This window comes from Setaria italica, chromosome VII (genome assembly GCF_000263155.2).
Source record: "Setaria italica strain Yugu1 chromosome VII, Setaria_italica_v2.0, whole genome shotgun sequence".
NCBI classification, from domain to species: domain Eukaryota; kingdom Viridiplantae; phylum Streptophyta; class Magnoliopsida; order Poales; family Poaceae; genus Setaria; species Setaria italica.
In genome coordinates, this window is record NC_028456.1 from 33,963,310 (window position 1) to 33,987,729 (window position 24,420).

Here is a 24,420-nt window from a genome sequence, read left to right on the forward strand (position 1 = left end):
AGTAGGCTCCTATGGGGGCGCGTAAAAGCTAGTATTTGAAAATCAGTCTTTATATATTGGCTTTTAAATTAATAAATGTGTACATTAATAAAGTGTATCCAACTTTTTTTGTTTCTCATAAGCCAATTTGAAAAGCCGACTGTTTGTTTCAGCTTGTGGTTTAACGCTATAACATGATGAATAAACATGATCAACAAGTGGCATGCTTCAACACATATGCTCCATCCTTGGTGCCCAAATTTCACCAGGAAGCCAGTATAAGGATTTGCCACTAGAGGACTGGTCGCAAAACCTAGAAGAGTAAAAGAATTAGTAGAGCTTTGATCATCCACACGAGTGTATTTCATCACTTTGTGCATTAGCCCAAGCAAAGTTAGGATAGGCTAAGGCTAGGGTACATCCAAGTCTGCTAAACCCCATCCCCATGTCCACAACCCGTTAGTTGATCGTTCACACTATCTGAATTAAACAAATTATTACAAGCAATTTCTTTGCGCTCAAAAAAAAAATGAACACGACAGAAGCTCAACACGGAGAGGTAGCTCTGGTGCTGCCATATTTCAGGACTCCATTGCATACCATTCTTCAAGAACCTTTTCCCCCTTGCTGTATTGCTGAACAATTATTGGCTTTGGAAAAGGCCATCTGGAAGTAAAAAAGAATCTAGTCATTGCCTTCCCCTCGAAACACTTAACTAATTCCAATATTTTGAACATATTTAATCTAAATAACGCTGTATATTTACCTATTTACTCCACTGGATGCAAACTTCTCAACGACAACTGTTTTTTCACCTTCATGACCCCTCACACCAAACTGCATTGAGTATATATACACAAACAAGAGAAGAAGCAGCAATTAGAGCATTCAAGAATTTCAGCACAGCTATAGCATGTACTGGATGGTCTTTTGTTACATGATTTGATGGACCAAACCTTAATGCACATTGCCTTCATATCGGAGCCATCAGACTGCTTAAAGTTTTGATAGTCTGACAGATATGCAGTACCTATATCCAGCAGTATGCCTCCAAGCTATTGCAAGAAAATATCGACAAAAGAGATCTTCAGCACAAAACATTAATGGTACATTTGATTGACAGCACCAAGCCTGGTAGAATGCAAAAGGCCAGTGTTTTGGTTGCTTGCTAGCTTGGTATAAAAATTAGAATGCAAGAAGGAAGCGCTTTGGCTGCCTAGTAGAGCCTGCTGGCATGGCTACTCATCCGGAGTCTAAATACATGAGTAGTGTGAAATGTAGATCTGATCTACAATTTTTTTATATAGTATTTTAATTAAACCAATTTGTGTGCCTCAAAATCCATCTAAAGTTTCTTGAAACCACTTCCTACAGCCATTATTCCTAAAGTTTCAGACAACTTTTATTAGAGAGGCTATAGAACATATTAACAGTAAAAATACATAATTGTACTAAAACTAAAACATTTTAGAATTATGCAAGTTATTTCAGTGGTTTTCATGTCCAGAAATATTTTTGCGGTCGTTCTCATGTTTGGTTGTATTCACTATGTATCTGTGTTTGATAATGCTTGTCCCTGCTCATATTCAGTCTATTTCTTAATCATAGCATCGTGTGCCCTCAAACGACTGTTGTGCTCAGCTCCCATACGATGCAAATTTACATCTCACCACAGCCTGGTGTTACAAAAGCCAACAACCAAACGCATACACGCTGGAGCAAGTAAACATACCTCTGCTGCGTCGGAAAAATACAGACCATTAACTCTATTGATGATATCCCCTTCATTCAAGCCAGATGCTTTCACTGAAGGTTGATCTTTGATCTACAATTCTAATATGCCCATGAAATGGAAGACCCAAAACAATGAAAATCAGAGTAATGTATAGGGCTGTGACTAGGCAAAGTACCACAAGACAAAGCTAGATTCCATATGTGAGAAGCCAAAAATTGGCATAAACATTTGTACAACCACATTTATGTGTGTAAATTTTACGTAATTTGTGAGAAGATATGCAAACCTTCTCAATAATCACACCAGTGGTCCTAAGTAAGTTGGTTTGCATCTTTTCAAATGCACTGCGCCCTTCTGTGAATAGATTTCTAACTTGCAGCCCATGCCAAGGTCTTGCAACTTTCCTGCATCATAGTGAGGGGGATCAAAATCTGTCATTGATAAATTATTGGTTTCTGCATCAGAAAGTTGTGCCAGCTCATTTCCTATTGCATGAAATGGCATGGAATTTGATTAGGATGTTGCCATAAAAGGAAAATAATGCAAACAAATAGGTAAGTCCATAATATCTACACCAGAAAAAATGAGATGAAGAGTTCTAATGTTGAGATTACTACAGCTGTAATAAAAATATGTTACTAAAATTGTTTGGTATCCTCAAAGTAAGCAAACTAAAACTATGACAAAAGTAGGGAGAAGGATTGGCTCATCATGATTCACAACATTTCTCACTGCAGCTTTCCTGGTAGGAGCATGAAGCTTTCTGGCACTTACATCCCATGCTCCTATACCAAGCACCTACTACAGCTAACACCACAACATCACTAATCCTTAATTATCTCGAGCCCTAGCCTAGGTAAACAGCCTAAACGATCCACAATATCACCAGTCATGAACGTGTCATGTCAGAAGCCACCGATCTCAATCTAGGAGTTACTGGTGACCCAGGTCCCAACTATAGAATAGATGACAAACTGATAAAGTTCAAGGACAAGTAGAGATTCGAATTTCACCAAATCTATTAGGTTTTCCCTTATGTAAAGCAAAATGTGCATACCTGAACAATTTTAACTGCCGCAAACACTTCAACACAATGAAACTTGGAATGAAAGGAGTTTCTTTATGGTGGTAATAATTTAACCCAATAAAATTTCCATCAAAGCTCATCAGCGGACCCCCAACTTCTGCCTGCCGAAATATGTTGGTAGTCATTAAAGTAACAAAAAAACATAGAAAGATGAGTAATATAGAGCTTTGGATTACAGAAAGAAAAGATCCATTGTTGCACTAAAGTTTTTCATTTGAGAAAAAAAAACCTTTTTTCTTGGTTTAAGTTTACGCGAAATAAATGCTAATAGCGGGTCACTTCATTCCATAATGCAATTTGTATTTTATGTTCCTTTCTTACGAAAAGCTGCATTTTAAGTTGAAATCTTGTGGGACAATCGGTTTCACCATACTTTTTGTCACAAAGCTATTTTATAAAATTCCGTGACTATTTGCCAATATTTTCATATCTCAAGGTTAAAAACACTTACCTTTTTGCCAAGCTACAAAACTCTTTCCTTCATAAAAAGATTAGGAAAATTGATGCCGATGTATGAAGTTATTGTATATAAGCCTATTCTTCTATGTGTTTGTAAATTGTAATTCAATTGATATGAGATTTGGAAACACGCGAAGAAAAGCATCAACTCTATTGTTCACAAGAGCATTGATATGGTAACAACTTATCTTTTCAATTTAGTTACAGGAGTACATGTGAGTATCATACATTAATATGTATATCTAAGTAATCTAAAGGAAGTCAAAGAGGTGACTAATTGTTATGTGAACATTCCGTTGTCTGCCAACTGATGTGGTGCATGGCATGCTCCTGTTAGGGAGCTATGATCTATTGTGAATTTGTGATAATTCAGTTGGGAAATAAAACTGTTTAGTTGATTAATTAGCTACAGTATCTGCCGATTAGGTCAATTAGGGCATGTTCCGAAGCATAGTGCACAGCAATCTGATAGGTCAATTTACAAAGATGCTTGGAATAGGTCTCTAAAGCAGTTTAGAGGCACCTATTTAAGGAGGTTACCATCATTGTCTTGGACTTAAGCAAAGATTACCAGACAACTGTTTTTTCACAGAAATCCTTGTGCCAATCCAGTAGTTATGGACTAAAATAACTACCTTCAGCTATGAAAGGGCGTGCCATAAACAAGGTATCAAAACAATAAATAATTATCGGAATTATCAGATGAAATTCAAGTAGTGCAGCAATTAACATCGTATCAAAGCAAATACATTTCATAATATGCTCACCTTTGAAATTCTGCAAGTTGATACTAAAAGTTCTTCACAGTCAAAGCTGCTACTTTTTGGAATGATCTTTCCTGTATTAACCACCAAGGCATGGTTCTCTTTGTCACGACCCAATGTAACCACATCTCTTGAATAGCTCTCGTCAAAGCTGACGGCTTTGGTATTTGAACTAAAGCCTTGTTTTGGCAGATTGACAGGATACTCAATTTCAATCACACAGATGTTGTAAAAAAAATCATGATACAACAGGTGGCCTTTGCAAGTTTCATGATTTTGCAAATATACAGCGATCTACAAAAAATATAAAAGAGTAAAAATATTAGTGTTTGTGAAGAAGGCTGAAGGCAAAACTAAAACTTCACCAATTATAATACAAAGATGGACCAACCGTAAGGCCTTCAGCTAGTTCATCTGTGTCTGCACATTTTTTAACCAAATTTGCAACTGTCACAATTTTCTGACACTCTCCCGAAGACTCAAAAATGGTACCAGAGCAAAAAAAATGATCTGTACCCCCATCTGTAAACAAATTGAATCATTTTTTAAATAAGTCAGGACCAGAATAAGCATCAGCCGAGTGACAATCAATGGAGTAATCACCTGTAAGAGATTGCAGTCCTACCACAGAAGAAGCAACCTGCAAAGCTAATTCCTCAACTGCCCAATTAGCACCCTTCAAAGTAGTTTCCAGAAGTCCAAAATTCGGTATTTCAAAATATGGGCACCACTCTGGTTGTAAATTATGAATATAAAGTAAAAGGTGAATTGTAAAGCCTTAACTCGTACTTAATAGGTTTTTATTACAAAGCAGGGAGCTATTCTAATGCTCAAATCACTGAAATATGCAATAATGCAAAGCATGAAAGGGGTACATAATAATGACTATGTTGTAGATGAGTCATTTGTTTTTTCTACAGATCATTAGTATGCAGTATTGCAATAGTTTAGCATAATCACATTTTGGATGCATAAACGATCCTTTTGACTGGCCCATTTTGAACTACTTCTGAATGGAGTGAGAATCATGAAATCTCCATTGTTTTTTTAAGACTTATCATATGGACTGTCAGAGAGTGACATGAACATTTTTCATCGATCATAGCTCGTGCTGCTCAGATTAAAAAAAAAACTCTGCTAATACCTTCTGAATAGTCACTTACAAAATTCTCAGTGCAGAAAAAGAGAATGAGAAGAGCAACTCACTTTCCGATTCCATAAAACCACTTGCATCCGTATTTATTATCTCAGCTGTAAGGAGTTGAAAATAAGTGTACTTAGTGATAGTTTTTAAGATAAGAATGACAGATGATGGATGTGAAATGTTGAACACTTACTTCGATTTTCCATATCCGCTTCTTCTTGTTCTTTAGTTCGTTTAGGCCATTTATCCATAATCGCTTTGATTCTTTTGGAGGCCCCTTCCCAGTATTCTCTTAGCTTTTTATGTTTCAAAGTTTCAGCTTCCTTGCGCTCAATTCTTCTCTGAGTCCGCTGCTCCCTGCATCTCACAAATTCTGATCTCCGTTGTATTGCAACTGAATCATACTTCCGTGGGCGAAGGTTGTAGGCCCTTTGTTCCACCAGTGTACTTGGCTCCCCAGTTCTAGAACTCTCGCCCTAAGCATTTCAGAGGAATGATAATAAGTGCTCATACAGCAGCATTGTGCACTCAGACAATGATACAATGCTAACGGTAGATACTAAAATTATGGTTAACAGAACCTTTCCACCACAGGAGTTTATGCACCAAAGCAAAATTAAGTGTGTGCATAAAAAATACCTCTATTAACTCCCTCCTCTGATGGTTTGCATTGCTTCTATCTTCACTAGATGATGAATCTCCATCTGATCGGGAAGGCATCTCCTATGCACAAGTAGCATACAATCCCCCAAATTATGTGACCTCATATGATGCTAATGTAGAAACCGTAACATAAAAATAAAGGTGTACATGAATCAGCTTTCCTTAGTTGTTGTAGGCTATCCAGGAAACAATTTTGTATGATTGGTTCACGATGAGGGAAAATCATGTCAACAGGAAGTCAGGAACAAGGTAGTTCAACCGAAGGTTAGAGAGGAATTATCCCGGAGTAAGCAATAGGAAGGTCTTTGAAGCAAGGTTGAACTGCTGGGGAAAATTTTGGACCCAAGTCACAGCTAGGTTAGCAGATTATGGTACTGCAACTTGGGCAGGTCCGTGAGCTGGGTTGGGTGAACTGCTTTGGCTCTGCTTATCCAGTTTTGGTTGCAGGGTTGTGAAATGGTTGGAGTATCATGAACTGGCATGATGCTGCTGATGGGAGCTAAATTAATTAGGTAATGTCTGTCTGCCAACACTTGATAATGGAATCGGTCGCACAGTTCCCATAGAACCTTATCAGAACTCAGGCAGCGAATAAATCATGTGCCAAATACAGTTTTTATCAAAGCAATGCCAAATACAGTTATCATTTATCAAAGCAACCATTGGTTTCAAACCCTACACTAGCCAGCTATAGGTCCAGGTCGAGATGCTTTTGTGCATATACTACATAATACTTGAGAGCTACTCCCTCTGTCCCAAGCTGCAGGTCATTTTAGTTTTTCTAGGTTGATAGACAAACATCTGTCAACCTAGAAAACCCAAACGACCTGCAATTTGGGACGGAGAGAGTACTTGAAACCGGTTATTTTGCATGTGAAGAGCAATTAATTGGCTAGCTTGTATGGGAAATCGACTTGATTGCATTGTACAGAGGCGGAAAAACATATTTCAAAAGGCTGTTTCAAAGTAAACTTGTAAATAACGCGCTTTTAGAAGGTAAATCAATACACATTCGCAGCCGATTCCTGTTTTTGCAGGGAGGACAGTAGGATCTAACAAAATAAAAATAAAAATTGGGGTTTTGAGTCGATGGAGCAGCGGAAAGATGCGGCGCATCAAAACTGGAGCGGAACCGGACAGAGAGCGCTAACCGCTAAATAAAAATTGGGGATGATGAGGAAGAGCACTCAGGGAGAGGTAACCCTGGGCTGATCTAGCGGCGGCAGGGACTAGGGCGGCAACTCGTCGGTGCTATATCGTGAGGGAAGAATACCTTAACGTCCAGCCGCGGAGGGCGTCGAGGACGACCACGGACTCGGAGATGTGGAGGGGGACTTCGTCGGCGGTGGGGCAGCCCGGATACCCTCGTCGGACGGCGGCCTCGAAGCCCGAGCTTGGTCTGCAGTCTGCTAGCCCGCTCTGCTGATTATGGAGGTGGATGCGGCAGTACCAAAGAATAAACAACGAGCTCGTGAGTGTGTTTGGTCTTATCCTGGCTCCGCTAGTACGCCCGATTGGGGTGCACGTGACCTCGCTTATGTGCTCTTTTTTATCGCGCTGGCCTGACTTCCGGACAGGCACGGTTAGGGATTCAAGGAGCTGTTTGGATATGAGGTGCTAAATTTTAGCATGGTTATATCGGATGTTTGGATGCTAATTAGAAGATTGAATATGAGCTAATTACAAAACTAATTGCACTGATGGAGTCTAATTTGCGAAACGAATCTATTAAAGCTAATTAATCCATCATTAGCAAATGGTTACTGTAGCACCACATTGCCAAATCATGAATTAATTAGGCTTAATAGATTCGTCTCGCGAATTAGACTCCATCGATGCAATTAGTTTTGTAATTAGACTATGTTTACTGCTTCTAATTAGTATCAAAATATCCAATATGACAGGTGTTAAAGTTTAGCCAGGGTATCAAACATCCCTAGTCAGGTAAACAAAAACAATCCATATTCCCTAATCAGCTAATCTCCACGGCCCCAACCCCCAGGCACCTTTCCGATGTTGGCTTCAACTTTCCGCTGTTGGTCTGCAGTCTGCTAGCCCGCTCTGCTGATTATGGAGGTGGATGCGGCAGTACCAAAGAATAAATAACGACTTCATATATTCCCTAATCAGCTAATCTCCATGCCCCAGCCCCGAGGCACCTTTCCGATGTTGGCTTCTTGTGAGTTCGAAGCAAATTTGTTATCAGCCAATTTTTTTTATTTTTAACTTTTTTAAAAATATATTTTTTAAAAACTTATCACGAACTTTATTTGCGCGGTGTGACCTTTTTAAAAATATTTTAAAAAATACTCCTCTCCAAATTAAATCTAAAGTACATTTGATAATAGAAGTAACGATACACATTTTACTTTATTAACTAACTCGTTCAATAGATATTGGTGATTAAAGTTGGAGTAAAAAGTCAACGGCGTCATATATTTATTTAAGAACTGAGGGAGTATATCATAACTAATTATAATGGAATGTTGATATACTAGTGGAAGTGCATGTGCGCTAGCACGTGATAAAAAAAAGATTGCATAATAATAAATAGTTACTATATTATTAAAACTGAAATATCATATAACTAACCATCCAAATTGGAATATATTAATTAAAACTTAAACAAACTATGTTCATCGGTGGACACTCCTACAAGAATTTTAGATATGCGAAACTGAAATTTTGAAAAACAAAATATTTGGGCATTCCTAGTGACGCGTCCCGTACTCCTCGCACACAGAACCCTCGCTCTATTCTTCCTCATATTGCTAGACAACGCGAAGAGATTCCTCACGTTCCTCTTCAAGAACTTGAAGTCACACTCGCGACGCCGATAATCGACTACAACCTTTCGATCCAGACCTTCCAATCTATGTTGGATGCCATCGAAGACGTCGAAGACGTAGTGTATGTTTTTCCTGCAAACGGTACAACACGTACGATCATGCTCCTCCGGTTCTGGCCTATCATCTTCTAGATCTGTCTCTGTGCCCTTGTCATGACGGTGTTCATCTTCTTCCTTTCTTTTATTCCGAAAAGAAACTCAATCCTAGTATGTGTTGGAACCTTCTCCTTCGTAATCTTCTTCTTCGTTGCCGTCCTCCCAATCGCTATCACCTCCCTAATTAGTCAGTGGGTACTCGGGCATCTTCTCCACATAGCCCTTGTGCTTGATCCCGCAGACCGTTGTTAAAAGCCTTGTTGGTGCGACGACGGCCATTCTGCTCTGCATCTTCGGTGCCTCGCCATCACTTGATGAGATGATGAACTTGCGATCCGTGAACTTTCCAGACGGCACCTTGCCTCCAACCTTGACGTGACATTTGCGAGGGCCCATTAGCGGAGATTTGGTACGAGGATCGCACCTCTTCGCCTCCACACAAACGGGGGCGCCAGCGGCCACCAAAGGAGACTGGGCCAATCGGCTTGGGGAGGGCAGCCTGATTGGCGGGGCCTCCCCCTCAGCCGCTAGCTCCTCCTTGTTCTCCAAGTTCTTGTCCGCCTCCATTGCTCCTTTTTTTCTGGTTTGATGGTACTGAATTACTTGATTAGATGCGAAACTCAAGCTTTGGTTTCCCTCCATTATATACCCTCAAGGACTTGGCCAAGGAGCCAAACGTTTCCATAATATCCTTCGCCCCTTCCCCCAAAAATTAGATTTCATGTATTGTTGTTACCTTACTGGTGAAGGGGAAAATGAATCGGAAGCGCATAGATTTCATGTATTGTTGTTTCCAAAAATTAGATTCCATGAATCGACCTAGGGTAGTTTTGGCCCATCTGCCTCCCAATTTTTCATTGAAGCGTGTTCTCCCAAACTATCATTTAGACTTTCAATAACATATAAAGGGTTTGTTGAAACTGAAATAACATATAACTAACAATTCAAAGATTGAAGTATTATTTTAGTTTAAATTTTTTTTCATTGAAGCGTGTTCTCCCAAACTATCATTTAGACTTTCAATAACATATAAAGGGTTTGTTGAAACTGAAATAACATATAACTAACAATTCAAAGATTGAAGTATTATTTTAGTTTAAAAAATTAAACAAAATACGTTCATCGGTGGACACTCCCACAAGAATTTTAAATATGCGAATATGGAACATTGAAAAAAAGACACTTGGACATTCCTAGTGATGCCTCCCGTGCTCCTCGCACACAGAACCCTCACTGATTCCTTCGGCATTAGTTCTATTCTTCCTCGTATTACCGCACATCGCGAAGAGCTTCCTCACGTTCCTCTGCAAGAACGTGAAGTCATCCTCGTGACACCGATAATCGACTTCAACCTTCCGATTCAGAGCTTGCAATCTATCCTGGATGCCGTCAATGGTGTCGAAGAGGTAGTGGATGTTATTTCTGTAAGCGGTACAACACGTACGATCATAACACGTACGATCATGCTCCTTCGATTCTGGCCCGTCATCTTCTAGAACGGCCTGCAACGGCAAGGCACAGAGCTGAACAACAGAGATCGCCAAGCGACTCTAGTGCTCTGCTTAATGAACGTTGAGTTCCGCTGCAATGATTCAGACTTTCAGAGGGGCGCGGCAATTAACGGCGACAGCGTCCGCGGCACCAATCATGGGAGCAACCGAGCAGGGCATTTCGAAATTGAAAGACAGTGAAGTGGTCGCCGAAGGTACGGGCAGCGCGCATCCCATCCGCAGGTGCGCGCGGTTGGTGTAGTCCTGCTGCGCCCGTCACCACGAACACTCACGTGTTGCGCCGTAGCATTTAGGATTTGGATTGGGAATTTGGGATGGAATGGAACGGCAGATGTGAGCTAATATATCATTCGATTTTGCTTGCACAATCTCTGTATTCTGCAGCTGGTGCCTGTTGGATCAAATTGTTGAGTTTCACACTGCAAAACTGCTACCTGAAATCAACTCTTCATTGCGATCTATTACTATCCGAAATCAACACTATATGCAGAGGTTTTGACTACCAGCGTTTCCAATACGAAATCAATAATTCGATTATGAAAAAAAAAACAATGTCCATCAGGTTTCAGGTATAACCAGCACCACCATGTCTGGTTGCTTCTACAAAACGGGATCTTGTTTCAGTCAAATAAATATTTGTTTCTCAGAAAAACTCGGCATCGCATGTCCCAGTTTGCCAATTTGCTCGCAACAGTGTACAGCAGCTGAATGAACAAAAGTGTCCATACGACCTCAACTCCTCGACCAACCCTCTCATCCCACAGAGGACGCCACCACTCAAGGATGGCTATTACGTACAGCTATCAAACACTGTGGTACTGACAAGATGGGGGTGAACACTAATCATACCATCTTCCTGAACAGGTCTTGGAGGTCGATTATATCAGCAAGAACGGCTGCAGCTGTGGTGTCGTTGCCAGCCCCCGCCCCTTGGATCACCAGAGGGGAGCTCTTGTAGCATCGGCTGTATATCTCCACCTGATCACCGAGCAAAACACATTTGTGAAAAATCTCAAACAAGGGACAACCAAACGGTAGTTGGGATATTGGCGCTTGGGGAACAAACAGTGGTGACAGATGGTAAAACAAAAAATAGAGCAAGTAGGAGAAAGAATGATAGCATACCACATTGTGACTTCCTCACAATCTACCAAGCGCAGAATCTTTTGGGACCTCTTTAAGGCCTACCTGGCACCTGCAAGGTAGGGCGTTAGGCCACATAGAGATTGAAAAGTAGCGAGGGAGAACCAAGGTTGGAAGAAGATCCAAATAAGTAAACAAATGGTAGTCAACAGGATTTTGGTGCAATTAATGACAACAAGAAACAATGTTTTAGATTCAGAAAAAAAAAGATGTGGCCCTGATTTATGATGCCACTGGATATTGCACAGTACTATCATGCTACGCTGGATGCATACCCTGTGCTTCCAATCTCACAGACATAGCGAAGAACATTTCCTCTTGAAGATGCTGCTTTCACTCTTTCTTACATGCTCTTGTCAAGTTGTACTAAACCACTTTCAAGGAAGTCCTCTGTGGAACTGCATCAGGTCCTAATTCGCTAGGATATAAACTCTCAACCTGAGATTCAAGAAAAACACAAAAATTGGCTCACTTAGACATTGACAAAAACACAGTGCCTGATTGATTACAACATCAGGGATTCACTTAACTGTAGGACATTATATTCATGATGTAACTTTGTATAAAAGAAAGTAATTTACAGTAACAAATGATAGTATTAAGGACATTCAAATTAATAGCTATCATATCGCACAAAATCTAGAGAAAAGCTCTCATGCCATATAAACTAATCAAACTACACCACAAAAACAAATGGCGCCATCAATCAGCTATATAAACAACTTTACAAGTTTGGAGGCTGTTTAGTAAATTCTTTCAGACTTAGTTACATATCAGTAAATGCACAAGCGTAAATGATAAATACTTAAGTTGTGTTCCTTGTGCTTAAATTATTTATATTCATTTATCTTCGTTACTTAAGTTTTATCTAGATGCAAGTAGTCATCTCATCTCTGATCTCTCCAAACTTCATCTCATCTGAGTCTAAACCCAAAACTCACGCTTGTGCCACAACTTAGAATTTCAGAAAACCTACTATCATGCATTGTTGCCTGTAGTACTCATCAACCCTTGCTCTAACACTAATTCTGAATCTCTAATGGTTCAGGATAAATATTTTAGATTAGCAGCCTAAAGGAGCATAAGTAGTGATCAACAAAAAGTAACAGTTCAAACCTGATGAAAACAACATTAATCCTCCAGTCACCAATTTGAGTACCTTCTCTCGAAGGTTAACCTGCACAAATCATTCGTGGTCATAAAACATGCAGGGCGGAATTGCAAAAACATGTGGGCATGAAGATACATCCGTCAAATAAAATAAATGGACTCTACTGGAAGTTGGATTAGACTGCAAAGACCAATATATAATGCTGGGTATGAGAACCAGATCATGACACTAAAAGAGAGTATTGGATTAGTATAACTTAAAATTCCAATTTATAAATCTGCCTGGAAAGAAGTAATTAGTATTCTTTAATAAATAGCTACTGACCACATGTTAAGGCCCAGCTCTGCAGGTCACAAAACCTCCCAATCCTGCATTAAACAGCTTTGAATGATCATAACAGTAAACTCAAGGTATTTCCAATACTAACTATTCAAGATATTTTGCAATTGAATTTGTGAAGCATAGTCATGTACGTTTATGGTCATTTATCAATAAAAGACAGCAACCAGAAACTTCCTACAAATCAATCTTTCCACCATGACGACTCTACCCATCTTCTTACAAATTAATCGTGCTGCTGCAATTAAGAATTAACTGCAAAAAGTATAAGAGGACTTACACAATAACATGTAACAATGCAAGTACTAACCATAGTGCAATATTAAAAGGAGGCTAACAAAGTTAGAATTCTTACCAACTCATCAATTTCTTCAATCGAATTTGCTTGGTGCATTTTCCCTATCACTGACCGTAGACTATTCAAATCATTATTCTTATCTCCATGAGCAGCCCTAGCTTCCCTTTCTTCTCACCGTGCTGCCTCGAGCTTTTCCCTGTACTGATCACATACAGCCTGCAATATATTTGTTCAAAATAAGAACCAAGATAGGAAGAAAAGAGAAGAAAAGGACAAAAATTAGAAGTTCACAGAAAATAAGCAAAGAACAATTGGAATATGAAGAATCATGAGCCGATATCCATTGCCTGAATCTGAAATGCTAAAGAAATTGCTAAAGAAGAAGAAAAAATGAACCATGAGGCCCATAGTAAATATTCTCAGGATCATTATGCATCACTTACAAATCTGTACAAAAGTAGTTTCTCAGGAAAGAAATCATATAATAGAAAATTGAAAAAAAAAATGATGTGTGCCTGGACAATCGCATCTCTAAACATGTGTAATATGTAGTTTAATGTATCACCAGACTGCAGCCTTTATGATTTGGGCCTCCATGTGTATCTGCAGAAATGGAACAATTGTCATTATCTCACATGAACGGAAAACTCAGTGGTACAAAATTGGTGGCAAAATTTGATTTGATTTGATTCAACATAAGGCAGCCTTGCGGAAACTTGAAATGCAGCTGAGTCTGGAAGACAAAGAAGATTCATATATTATAGCTGAGCAAGTTCCAACAAATAATGAGCATGTTGTTTTCCCTGGCATTCAGAATGGGGAGCCAGACAGTTGTGGGAATCTTGAGGATATCTTCAATGTACAGGAGTTTAGTGGAGATCATACCAAAGAAACTGGAACCCACCCATATCCCAGTGCTATCGATGTATTAAAAAATTCAGGTAAAGTAATCTTATATGCTTGTAAACACCATGTATTCAAATTCTTTCATTGCTAAGATCCCATAAATGGCTGAGAGATAGTGGAAATCTTTCCTAAAATGGTAGCTTTTGCCTGTATTCCTTGATAATCAGACACATGGTTGGAGGATGATCAACTTGTGGGAATTCTGCATCCAGCTTCTATGACACCGACTGAAAACCAATGGTTCCACATTCATGAGGTTTCTCCAGAATCAGCGTTTTCTTCTGAAATTACAAAGGTACCATATTTAACTATAAGCTGATATTCTATATTAAATTACTGCAACATGCATCCTTCTTTCTTCTTCTCTATTGGCAAGATATTGAAAAATGCATTCACATGCTCATGTGGTAGTTGTATACTCCCACTGATTGCAAATGTAAGTTTTAGACCTCGACAAAGGAATTAAGAACCTTATTGGGCATTGCCTTTGCGATTTTGATACATTAGAAAGGATACCTCATTTGTTCATAAGATTGACAGTATTTAGTTAGCAAGGGCATAAAAGTGGGGGACAAGTAGCTACAATCCTATAATGACTACATTTACAGAAGAGTGGCAAAGTAAAAAATGTCTTGCTTTTAGAATCGAACGGGGTAATACTATATATAAACTATCATGATCTGAGTGTGCTTGAAGCCTAAGTTCATATATGGCCTTCAGTGGCATGAAAAAGAATCTGTTAGGGCACACCTGCATCAAGGTTATTATTATAGTGATATTGCTACAATGGCTGGAGACTTACGTAAATTTGATGCAGGTTATCGTTTTAGGAGACTTCCTTTGCAATCCTTCTCATAGCTCATGGGCATTGCTGTTTGGTGATGTTAAGGTACCTGTGGAAATTATCCAGCAAGGTGCCATCCATTGCCATACTCCATGCCTTAATGCTGGAAAAGTGACAATGTGCTTGATTGATGGGAACGGGAAACCCTGCAGTGAAACACAAGTATTTGAATTCTATGAGAAGCCTACCAAGAGCATGATTGATGGAAATGGGAAACTGTGCAATGATGCACAAGCTATCAAAGCCCATCATGCACCTACAAAAAGTAATGATGAGCTGCTGCTGCTGCTCATTTATATGCAGATCCTTTTTTATGGTCAAGGTTGTGATGTATTTGCAAAATTTAGCCCGCAACTCCCAAATCTTGGCTGTGGATTCCAATTAATCGTATTGCCTTCATGTGCGCCGCCGCCTCCCTTCCCCCGATTCCTTCTTTCATCTGCTTCTATACCCAAATAAAATTGGAGATTAGTGGATCTATGCAGGCCAAATCACCATGGGAAGAGGTGAGATTAGAGGAAGAAGGCAAAATGAATGAGCGCACCTCCTAAGAAAATGACTCGTCCCCATGGGAAGTGCTGGGTCCTCCTTCCCCTTGCTGAGGATGACGCAGATCCACTGAGGGAGATGCCAGTCACGGAGCTCATCGGGTCAGGTCGACGGAGACGGCGTCGTGGGGCGGGGCCAGCGCGACAATGAGCTGGGTCTGGAGCCGCAGTGCGACCTGGTCCTCGTCGTCCCCCGCCGATCAGTCGAGGACGATGCGGAAGCCGAGGTCACCGTTGCAGGTGGCGGCGGAGGGCGAGGAGGAGCATGCCGAGGTCGACGACGCCGAGGAGGGGGAGGAGGACGCTGGAGGTGGCGGGGACGGGGGCTGGCGCTCGTCGGTGTCGGGGATCAGGTGAATGTGGAGAGGATGGAGGGGCGCTGCGCAGATGGGAACAGGAGCGGCGGCGGATGTAAAATGACGCGCGCCGGCAGAGGAGGAAAGAAACCGGAGAGACGCGGGATTTGCGGGCCGGATTGAGGTTGGTACGCGTGGGCGGGTAAAAAAAGCTCGCGGTGAAAAAAAAAAGATTGGGCGCGGGCGGGATTTATAACCCGGGACGGAACTGAAATATTCTTCCCCATTCGTCCTCGTCGTTTCGTTGTATTCCACAGCTGACCGGTGGGGCGTCCGTTTGGGGAACATGGGACCTCCCTGAGGGGGGTATTAATCTGGGTGAAAACTGATATCAATTTGCTCGAGGAAAAAGAGAGAACGGTTGTGAAGTGGCACGTAGAGGGAATATATAGGCAAGTCGTGTCTACTTTATAGAAGGAAAGGAATAACAAAATATTATATATTGGAGGTCAGGCGGAGATAAATTACCATGCACGAATTAAAGATTATACAACCGCGTGTTTTTCAATCAATTGTTTTCTTCCAGATCCCCTCAATCACGAATTTTTGCATTTCCCATTTATTTTTTGAATTGTTTCCTCAACATGTGTTTCCTTTTTTTTATCATCGTTGTACCTTTACAAAAGGAAAGGAATAATAAAATTGGATATAGCGGAGGTCAGGCGGAGATAAATTACCATGCACGAATTAAAAGAGTATAAAAGGAAATGAGAAGTATATAAAATTGATAATCGTAATCAAGGGGAAAAATCATGGAGGTATAAGAGAATAATCGCCAATACCTATCAATTGAAATTTTGCCATATATCAGGATTGACCGCCACATTCTTTGTCATATATCAAAGATGTGCACCTCGAATTAGGAAATCGTTGCTTAGTTCCGCACCAATGAGTTTTCCACATTCAATCTGATCATAGTTAGATATGATACTTAGAAATCCAATGCGACTGCAACGCACACAACAGCTTGAAATCACATAGAAATGTATAATTTAATTGTTAATTAAGCAAAATGGAATAAATAGACCTTGTATCTTCAAATATTGACAACTCTATAAAAATCTGAATGACTGCGGCATAAACTTGTAACAGTGTCATTGACCCACCCAATTTGCTGGAGCCAACTCAAACAACTTCTGCCCCGCATTTCCACTGTAATCAACAATGCTCTGAATCAAGCACCGGGTCTCTCTTATTCTCTACGGCAAGAACGGTTGCACAAGCAATGCAAACAAACCAACCAACCGAGCGATATAGCCCGAATAACTTCACGCACTCCTTGAAGCTTATATTTCTGGCGGCATCCCAGTTCCAAGTCCGCACTGCTAGTGTGATCAAGGGAAGCAGACACCGAATTCTATAATCACCATAAGCAGAGCTCCGACTGGGCTCCTCATTATCCGAGGCTGGTCACTTTGGAAAACAGCTGTCATTTCAAGATCGGCCTGCATGTATATTTTTTTAAAAAAATGCTTTTCTTTTAAGAAATACGAATAGATCCAAGTTAGACGGACCGTTCTAGTCACTTTAGGCTGTAACTTTCATTCTCGATTGGGCTAAAACAATTAGCTCAACGAAAGCACCCAGAGGCCAGAGAGGTTCATTGACACTTTTGGGCTACAAAGCTGTATGGATTATAATGGTATATCCTGAACGATTTAGCCCCAATTTTTGCAGAGAACCAGCTTAGAATGCAAAAAGAAAGGTCGATGTTTCACTTGAACAGATAACAATTACAGAAATAGCTATTCCCAAATGAACAAAACGAAGGGGTAACGTGGGAGAAACTCGCTGCAAATATTACAGTTCGAGTACCCTAACAAAGGAAATAACCGCCGTACCAAAATCAGAACCACCAAATGAATTAATCCCCATCTAACCACCAAACTGACATTAGCAAGAACTAGTTCTGCCACCATTACGGGATAAGAAGTCCATGTGAACTGAGGAAAAAGCTTCTGGGGATGGGGTGGGGCAGTCCGATCATAACATGGCGTGCCCACCTGCGCGAATATGCTCATTCATGCAGTGCTAACCAACTGCACATGGCGTAGCAGCGCCTTTAATTGTACAGCATCCTTGCATTCTGAAGGCTCCTCCGTGGTTCCTGAGCATGTGATGCAAAACAAGGTGACATTGTTCACCTGCAAAAGAATCTGGCTGGCAATACTGCCCAGGTTTGTGATATGATTCCAGCCCATATTCTTCATTCATTTGTTGCGGCAACCTCAACCGTTTTTCCATCATCAACCTCTGCGGGTGAGCCTGATTCATGGGCAATCTCATTACACCCAGATGGGTCAGCAGACTGATGATCAGTATCAGCAGATTGAGGCAAGGCTCCAGGCAAGGCATTGCCAGGCTCAGAAGAGCTGCGAGGTTCATCCACTGCTCCCTCTGTACTTGAGGCTTCAGCTGCACCTCCAACTTGTGTGTCAGTCTGGCCATCTTGAACATCCATAGGCCGCTCAGAGGCTTCAGCTTCCTGGGATACATTTTCCTCTTCTGTGCACAACAGTTTCTCATCATTGCGCTCAGCATCTTCTGCTAGTTCCTTGGTCTCCTCAACAGGGCCATTTTCAAGAGACACGCTTTCCAGCTGTGACTCAGTGCCAGGGGCTTCACCAATTAGCACTTCATCAATTCCTCCATATTAAGGGAAGTCTCTTCATAATTCGGGGATGGTGAAGGAACAGAGGCAGCTAAGTGGTCATTGATTCCTCTATCACCATCAAACGTAAACCAGTTTGAATTCGTGAAGAGGGAGGAGCTGCTGCAGAATACATACTCTATAAGCCACCTCACCTGTACAGAGAACAGTTCAAAGCAGCATTAATTATCTGTCCTAATCATCCCCCAACCGCAACGAAGATATTACCACTTCAGCTGATTCATCATCAAAGTAGACATCCTGAAACAGATGCACAAAATTCAGCTTGCAGAAAATCCATCTCAATCAAACTATTGACCATGTACCGCCTTACGTGAACTGTATTTAAGTAAAATAATAAACATATTTACGGAAATAGTATCATTAGCATACCTCATCATCTCGTTCATGGGATCCTTGTGCCTGCAATCATCAAACATGAAATACATTAGACAGACAGGAGCAGAATCATATTAATGAATATAATATAAGCATATCACGTTTCCACAACTCTACCGCCCGGCCAATCCTGTTCCACTAATTATCTGGGAGAATCTCTAGGTTTTAGTTTTCCATCAAATCCATGGTCGAAATTTGAAATTGTAAAACAAGAAAATAAGTAAAAATGTCATCTCTCAATAAAACCTATTTTAGCAAAGCTCTTGCTCCTGTGTACACACAAGGAGGGCCAACCATATAATTTAAAAGTAGTATTCCAATCATGTACTTTAGACAATTAGACTTGATTTTACAGAGGAAATAAAAAAAGAATCTGTAAATCTGCAAATAGACTTGATTTTATCTCACCACTGGCAATCTGCAAAAAGAATCTGTACATCTTTAAATCATGTACTTTAGACAATTAGACTTGATTTTATCTCACCACTGGCAAAATCCTTGATTACCTGTTCGCGCATCATTTTTTTGTTATTAAAAAGAAAGCATTTAGGATTCGAAAGAAGAGATGAATGCTTGCTCTAGTCCTTTATTAACTGGCTGATGAGCTTGATAACTTCAATGCTTTCTAGGTTTGCAAGAAACCAATAAGACTGCAAACATAAAATCACCTGCAAGCACAGCCACCCATGTGCCATAGAGCTGATGGATAGTTTCTTTTCCTGCAAAAGATCGGATCTAGTTTAGAATAAATTGGTCAACTTATTGATCCACTCACCAAACCATTACATTATGATGAATAGCACTGAGTGTAAAGGAAACAAACATGAAGCTTCCTAGCAACAAGGAAACTCATCAAAGAGAGGTGTAAAAATGAAATAAGGATTGTCGAAGTAACCTATATCTCCAAGTACAAGCCCACCCCCACCCCCCAAAAAAAGGAAGCTAGAAAGACCATGCACATTCATGCCCAGAAAACATTAGAAAAGTGTTTCTAATAGGTCTTAAAAAATGTAAAAGAGCATGATGAAATATGTTTTTTATTGAAATACGACTGGCTTGCTCATGAGAAAGCATTGTGCATACCTCCTCGCATCCCACTATCGTCTATGACATCATCATGTATCAAACTTGCAGTATGAATCATCTCTATGATCTCTGCCAAGTGCTGATGTTCTGTAGTTAGCTCCCTAGATTGCAAACCAAAATATCTGAGCGCTTAATAATAAAAATCCTAATACCAAATGGTAAATATGTAACAGCGAAAGGAACTTACGACAAAGCAGCTATTTCAGCAGTTGCTCTGGACACCAGAAAAACTAATGCTGGTCTTAATCTCTTTCCACCAGCACCAAAAATTTGTTCTGCTGCAGACACTAAAACTGGATTTTCTGCACCAAAAAGCTGTCGAAGTATATCAGTTATTGCTAGGTGTGTTCAATGGCAGTTTGAGCCAAACCCCCCAAACCATTCTACAGTAGGGCTAGAAGCTGCTGCTGCTGCTTATTTCATTTAACCACCCCATAGATTTCTTCACAAATTAATTTGAATGGCTTTGAACGGCTAGGTGAAAACTGGAATGTAGTTATTACTTGGCAGATCCCGCTCACTAAACATGAACTTCTAAAAAAAGATCTTCAATATCCTTGTGTAGCTATTGCAGTCTTACATATTGCAAATTAGTGCAGGCACGAGTATTTGATTTTAATGCTCTGAATTTTCAGGACTTAATTAAACGAATAACAATGATCTACAGATGAAGGACTGTAGAACTGTCATGATATAGTATGGGTATATTGTCCACCTTCCCAAAAACTTAAGCTTGCTTTGTGCATCAAACATATTATGTTATGAAAGCTCAAGGTATCATGAAACCTTCACATATTTAGGAATAATAAATGCGACCCCTTAAAATCAATATTGTAGGCATGAGGAAGTCTAGGACAGTGCTGAAGTATGAGTGCACTTCTTATTTTTCAGCCAGCTACTTGAGATTTAATTGAATAGATGCATTCAACTTAACTTTAAAAATTTATAAGTTCGTGCATGTCAAAATTCAAGAAACGAACTAAAGTTTACAGGAAAGGACAAAAACTCCAAAGGCAGTGGAAGAAGTTATAGAGGCCACAAAAAATTGACAAGATCCAGCAAAACTGCAACATGCATCAGTCAGCTTGTGGTGTTCTAAGCTCCAAGTCATCAAAATATATGGCTGATACATGGAGACATACATGTCGCCTTGAAAGGGATGGAGACAACCGTTAATGTCTTTAAGACTTTATATCACCATCTCTATATTCCAAGCATCTTGCAAGTCATTTTCAATGAACAGGTGCAACCATGCACACTTGCTGATAACATGTGATGGTTACTTATACTCTGGACTCTGAAGTTTCATTGAATGTTTGCCTTGATAAAATTCCATGGACACCGAAAGCTTGAGAAACATGCTGAGACAGAAACGAAATGAAATATACAACCCTTTCGATGCAAACTTGTAGAATATGAGTATGCATTATTGGCCTTTCTCATAAGTCATGTCACAACTATTTATTTATGGTTATCAATTGCCCTCGAAAAAAGAGGCACTTGCCAATCATGCGTGCAAAGCCTAAACACGAGTTCTCTGAAAAAGGAAAAAGAACAGGACCCTTAACGATGTGGCTTGTAGACGAAGCTCACCGATTTGAGATTGTTATTGAGGTTGAGCAAGTCACCCAAGACAACCTCCAACAACGAAGAAACAGAAATGCGTTCAGGGACGATTGCCGTCATCACAATCGTCTGCGGGGGCACATCAATTGCAGCAAGGCCTGCACAAACACATCGGTGTAAGTGACAAGGCCTCACTCCAGACCAACACTGCTACTGAAATCAAGTTAAAGCGCTAGGATGCAGCAATCAAGTAAATTAAGCAGCAGAAACAAGAAAGGAGGAACAACGAACCAGGCTGTGTGGCGGGTGAGGCAACGAAGCAAACACATGGCTTGTTTTTATCCACTCAGAGAGCTGCAAATGAACCAGAAAAAGAATAAGAATCATAAGGCCATGTTTTGCCAATTTTCTTAAGAAACATATAATTCAAAAACAAAACACAACTATCAATCAAGCTAATAATAAGATATTTGGTAAAACCAAACTATGGTAGAACGGTATGAATGGCATCCAAGATAAGCCTACCTCATCCTCTGTTTCCTCAAGTAACCTGCAAAAGGTGAAGCTGGTCAGTTCATTCTCTCAATAATCAGCTGCAGAGAGAGTATATCTTTTCTTTACACAACAAATATATGTGTGCTCTAAAGAAAATCATATATTCAGTACATTCCACATTCTTCCAGAATTCATAGGAAAGAAAATACTGAAACTGCCTATATGTGCTGCTTATTACAATGAAGTTCATCAAAATTAGTGGAAACATAACATACCTTCCATAGAAGGTGGACAGATTTTTGGAATGTGCTCGTGCTGCTGCCTTCTTTTCTACAAAAAGAACAGTGAAATAATCAATATAATTTTACACATTTGAAACAATTCTAATTCTAATGCATGTATAAATGTTTTTATTGCAATGAATCAACATAAATCCAAAGGTACAACTTGTTGTTTGCTTGTCATTCAGCATTAAGATTTACCACCAGACGATGCAAGTTCATTTCCTGTACTGGATTGATTGCTAAGATCATTTTTGCCTTTTTGGTAATATCCTCCAAGTTTATTTTTACATCACTGAAGCTGAGTTGCCTGTAATAAGTCTAATGGTGAGCACATTCAGCAATGAGCAGAAACACAGTACTAAACCTAGTGCTTGCAACCTTTTTTGGGGTGATGCATGCAAGAAAAAGAATGACCGGCAAAATACAAGAAACATAAATAAAAAGATAAGGGCACAGTAAAAACTTATTAAACATATTATTTAGAACCAAGATATCATGCTGACATATGACCAAAATCAATGCAACACTATCCTACAAGGAGTTGAAATGTTATCAAAACATGAACAATAACTTGCCTCTCTAAACTCAAATTCTGCTTCGGCATATTTCTCAGGGTTCATGAACTTCAATTTTTCACTGCAGAGAAAACAGCATTAGAAAGTTCTCGGGTAGAAGTATGGAACAGACAGCATTGTACTAATAGATATGGATTCCTTTTTGGTTATCAGGACCCTGATTGGTACGTTATAAATGCTTAGGTATATCATAAAATGCAAGGCTCTGGATCAGCATATTTGTTCCTGATTAGTTAACATTCTTCAAGACTGGACAGGAAAAAGGTAATTGGAGTATGCAAACACGTACAGGTTAAGCTCTTTATACTTCCTCTCCTGATCCAAATCAAAGTGTTGCCTGAAAGCATTGGCTCGATCCATCATGGTGGCCTGTTTGAACCCCAATTTTGTTAAAATTTCTTCAACATTATACAACCAATAATATGATTGCATAGAGATGCCAAGATAAAGATGCTTACTTTTATAGATTGTACAGCACGCACATAATCTTTCAATGGTTCTTCAAAGTTAAAGAGAAGATTGTCTGCCTACAGTAACAGCATGTCGACATCATTAGGTCCCAGAAACTTTGAGATAAATTGTTACACATGGGATTTAGTACTAAGCAGTACTATGTAAGAGTATGATGGTTACCTCTCTTTGCAACTTTATTGACAACATCTCTGACTTAGAACCAACTTCAGAAAACACCTTTTCCATCACATCTCCTTCACAAGCGCCTAAAAGCTTAATCGCCTTTCCAAATTCCGCCAAAGATTGCCCAAGTTCTAATCAATGAAAACCAGGATTGTGTAACTCATCTCGCTATCCAGGTAAACCAAATTTCGCACCCAAAAAAAGAAAATTGAGGTCTTATGAATGTCTCTGGATGCATGTTCATGCTCCTTGTGATATCCTACTCCAGGTCAGTTGTTTCATTATTTTTTAAAAACTAAATGTAGAGCAAGCATATATTATTTTACTGAAATTACATTTTGGGAGCGCGCCACCCAGAAGAGCCTGCCGCAGGACCCGCTACTGGTGGGTAGCCGCCGCTGCTCCTCCACCGTGGCCGCCTCGCACCCCATGGTCGAGACCTGCAAGAGGAGGAGAGGAAAGTAGCGTGAGATGTGAGATGATGCTTTGAAAGGAGCCAGGGGGGGGGGGGGGGGGGGGGGGGGGGGGTTTTGCCTGGTGGCTCCCAAAGGGGATTTCAAGAAAAACCGGACGCGGAGGGGGGCTCCGGCAAAGCATGGCTGCCCGGGGGGCATTAAGGTAATAACCGCTTGGGCCCGCTCTTCCCGGTCCCTAAGGGGGAAATGGAAAAAAACTGAACGGGGCCCCCCTCCCCAACCTCCATTAACGGGAAAATGTGTCGAGGTAAAATGCACCTGTCCGGGGTGGGGATCCCGGGGATCGGGTTACGGCTCTGATCAGGCTCGAATAAACACCATCGCTCTGGTTATAAGGCTGTTACAAGGATTTCAGCGCGATATGACCTCGCGGGGGGGGATCGATGGTTGTACCACTTCCAGAAGATCCCCCGCCGATAAAT

The 24,420-nt window shown here is 40.3% G+C and overlaps 2 protein-coding genes and 1 long non-coding RNA gene across 10 annotated transcripts; all 3 read right to left on the reverse strand.

The window, feature by feature from the left end:
• Positions 1 to 293: 293 nt before the first annotated feature.
• On the reverse strand, positions 294 to 7,304 carry LOC101762785. 3 transcript variants are annotated; one of them, XM_004977306.4, is made up of 13 exons: positions 7,105 to 7,304; positions 5,808 to 5,888; positions 5,362 to 5,644; positions 5,231 to 5,275; positions 4,628 to 4,756; positions 4,416 to 4,546; positions 4,028 to 4,318; positions 2,772 to 2,902; positions 2,001 to 2,118; positions 1,712 to 1,804; positions 936 to 1,034; positions 746 to 816; positions 294 to 645 (listed from the first exon to the last, which is right to left on the reverse strand). In XM_004977306.4, the coding sequence occupies exons 2-13, from the start codon at positions 5,886 to 5,888 to the stop codon at positions 561 to 563; spliced, it is 1,557 nt and encodes a 518-aa protein (XP_004977363.1). In that variant the 5' UTR covers positions 7,105 to 7,304; the 3' UTR covers positions 294 to 560. The 3 variants fall into 3 exon arrangements, with proteins under 3 accessions (XP_004977363.1, XP_004977362.1, XP_004977364.1); XM_004977305.3 differs by having other exon boundaries at positions 5,808 to 5,891; positions 7,105 to 7,303; XM_004977307.3 differs by lacking the exon at positions 1,712 to 1,804 and having other exon boundaries at positions 5,808 to 5,891; positions 7,105 to 7,303.
• A 3,545-nt stretch (positions 7,305 to 10,849) lies between these two features.
• On the reverse strand, positions 10,850 to 15,964 carry LOC101763738. Of its 6 annotated transcripts, none has more exons than XR_001164578.2 (10): positions 15,472 to 15,964; positions 15,188 to 15,372; positions 14,886 to 15,073; positions 13,235 to 14,364; positions 13,014 to 13,134; positions 12,865 to 12,908; positions 12,546 to 12,606; positions 11,705 to 11,867; positions 11,412 to 11,481; positions 10,850 to 11,264 (listed from the first exon to the last, which is right to left on the reverse strand). It is a non-coding gene; the product is annotated as an uncharacterized LOC101763738 (long non-coding RNA). The 6 variants fall into 6 exon arrangements; XR_001164575.2 differs by lacking the exon at positions 13,014 to 13,134 and having other exon boundaries at positions 13,235 to 13,393; positions 13,743 to 14,364; positions 15,472 to 15,961; XR_001164571.2 differs by lacking the exon at positions 13,014 to 13,134 and having other exon boundaries at positions 15,188 to 15,366; positions 15,472 to 15,962.
• A 3,998-nt stretch (positions 15,965 to 19,962) lies between these two features.
• Positions 19,963 to 23,971, reverse strand: LOC101764000 (sorting nexin 1-like). Its single transcript, XM_012847238.3, has 11 exons — positions 23,858 to 23,971; positions 23,520 to 23,653; positions 23,345 to 23,413; positions 23,176 to 23,255; positions 22,887 to 22,947; positions 22,303 to 22,357; positions 22,058 to 22,082; positions 21,824 to 21,886; positions 21,560 to 21,690; positions 20,154 to 20,281; positions 19,963 to 20,067 (listed from the first exon to the last, which is right to left on the reverse strand). The coding sequence occupies exons 2-8, from the start codon at positions 23,583 to 23,585 to the stop codon at positions 21,871 to 21,873; spliced, it is 372 nt and encodes a 123-aa protein (XP_012702692.1). The 5' UTR covers positions 23,586 to 23,653; positions 23,858 to 23,971; the 3' UTR covers positions 19,963 to 20,067; positions 20,154 to 20,281; positions 21,560 to 21,690; positions 21,824 to 21,870.
• Between the last annotated feature and the right edge of the window lie 449 nt (positions 23,972 to 24,420).

Excerpts from the sequence above, each read along its gene's own strand:
- LOC101762785 (XM_004977306.4), bottom strand. The coding sequence starts at position 5,888 with ATGCCTTCCCGATCAGATGGAGATTCATCATCTAGTGAAGATAGAAGC. Across the intron at positions 4,547-4,627 it reads AGGACTGCAATCTCTTACAG|ATGGGGGTACAGATCATTTT; the intron begins GTGATTACTCCA and ends ATTTGTTTACAG. Across the intron at positions 1,035-1,711 it reads ATTTTTCCGACGCAGCAGAG|CTTGGAGGCATACTGCTGGA; the intron begins GTATGTTTACTT and ends TTCTTGCAATAG.
- LOC101764000 (XM_012847238.3), bottom strand. The coding sequence starts at position 23,585 with ATGGAAAAGGTGTTTTCTGAAGTTGGTTCTAAGTCAGAGATGTTGTCA. Across the intron at positions 23,414-23,519 it reads CAATAAAGTTGCAAAGAGAG|GCAGACAATCTTCTCTTTAA; the intron begins GTAACCATCATA and ends CTGTTACTGTAG. Across the intron at positions 23,256-23,344 it reads GTGCTGTACAATCTATAAAA|GCCACCATGATGGATCGAGC; the intron begins GTAAGCATCTTT and ends GGGTTCAAACAG.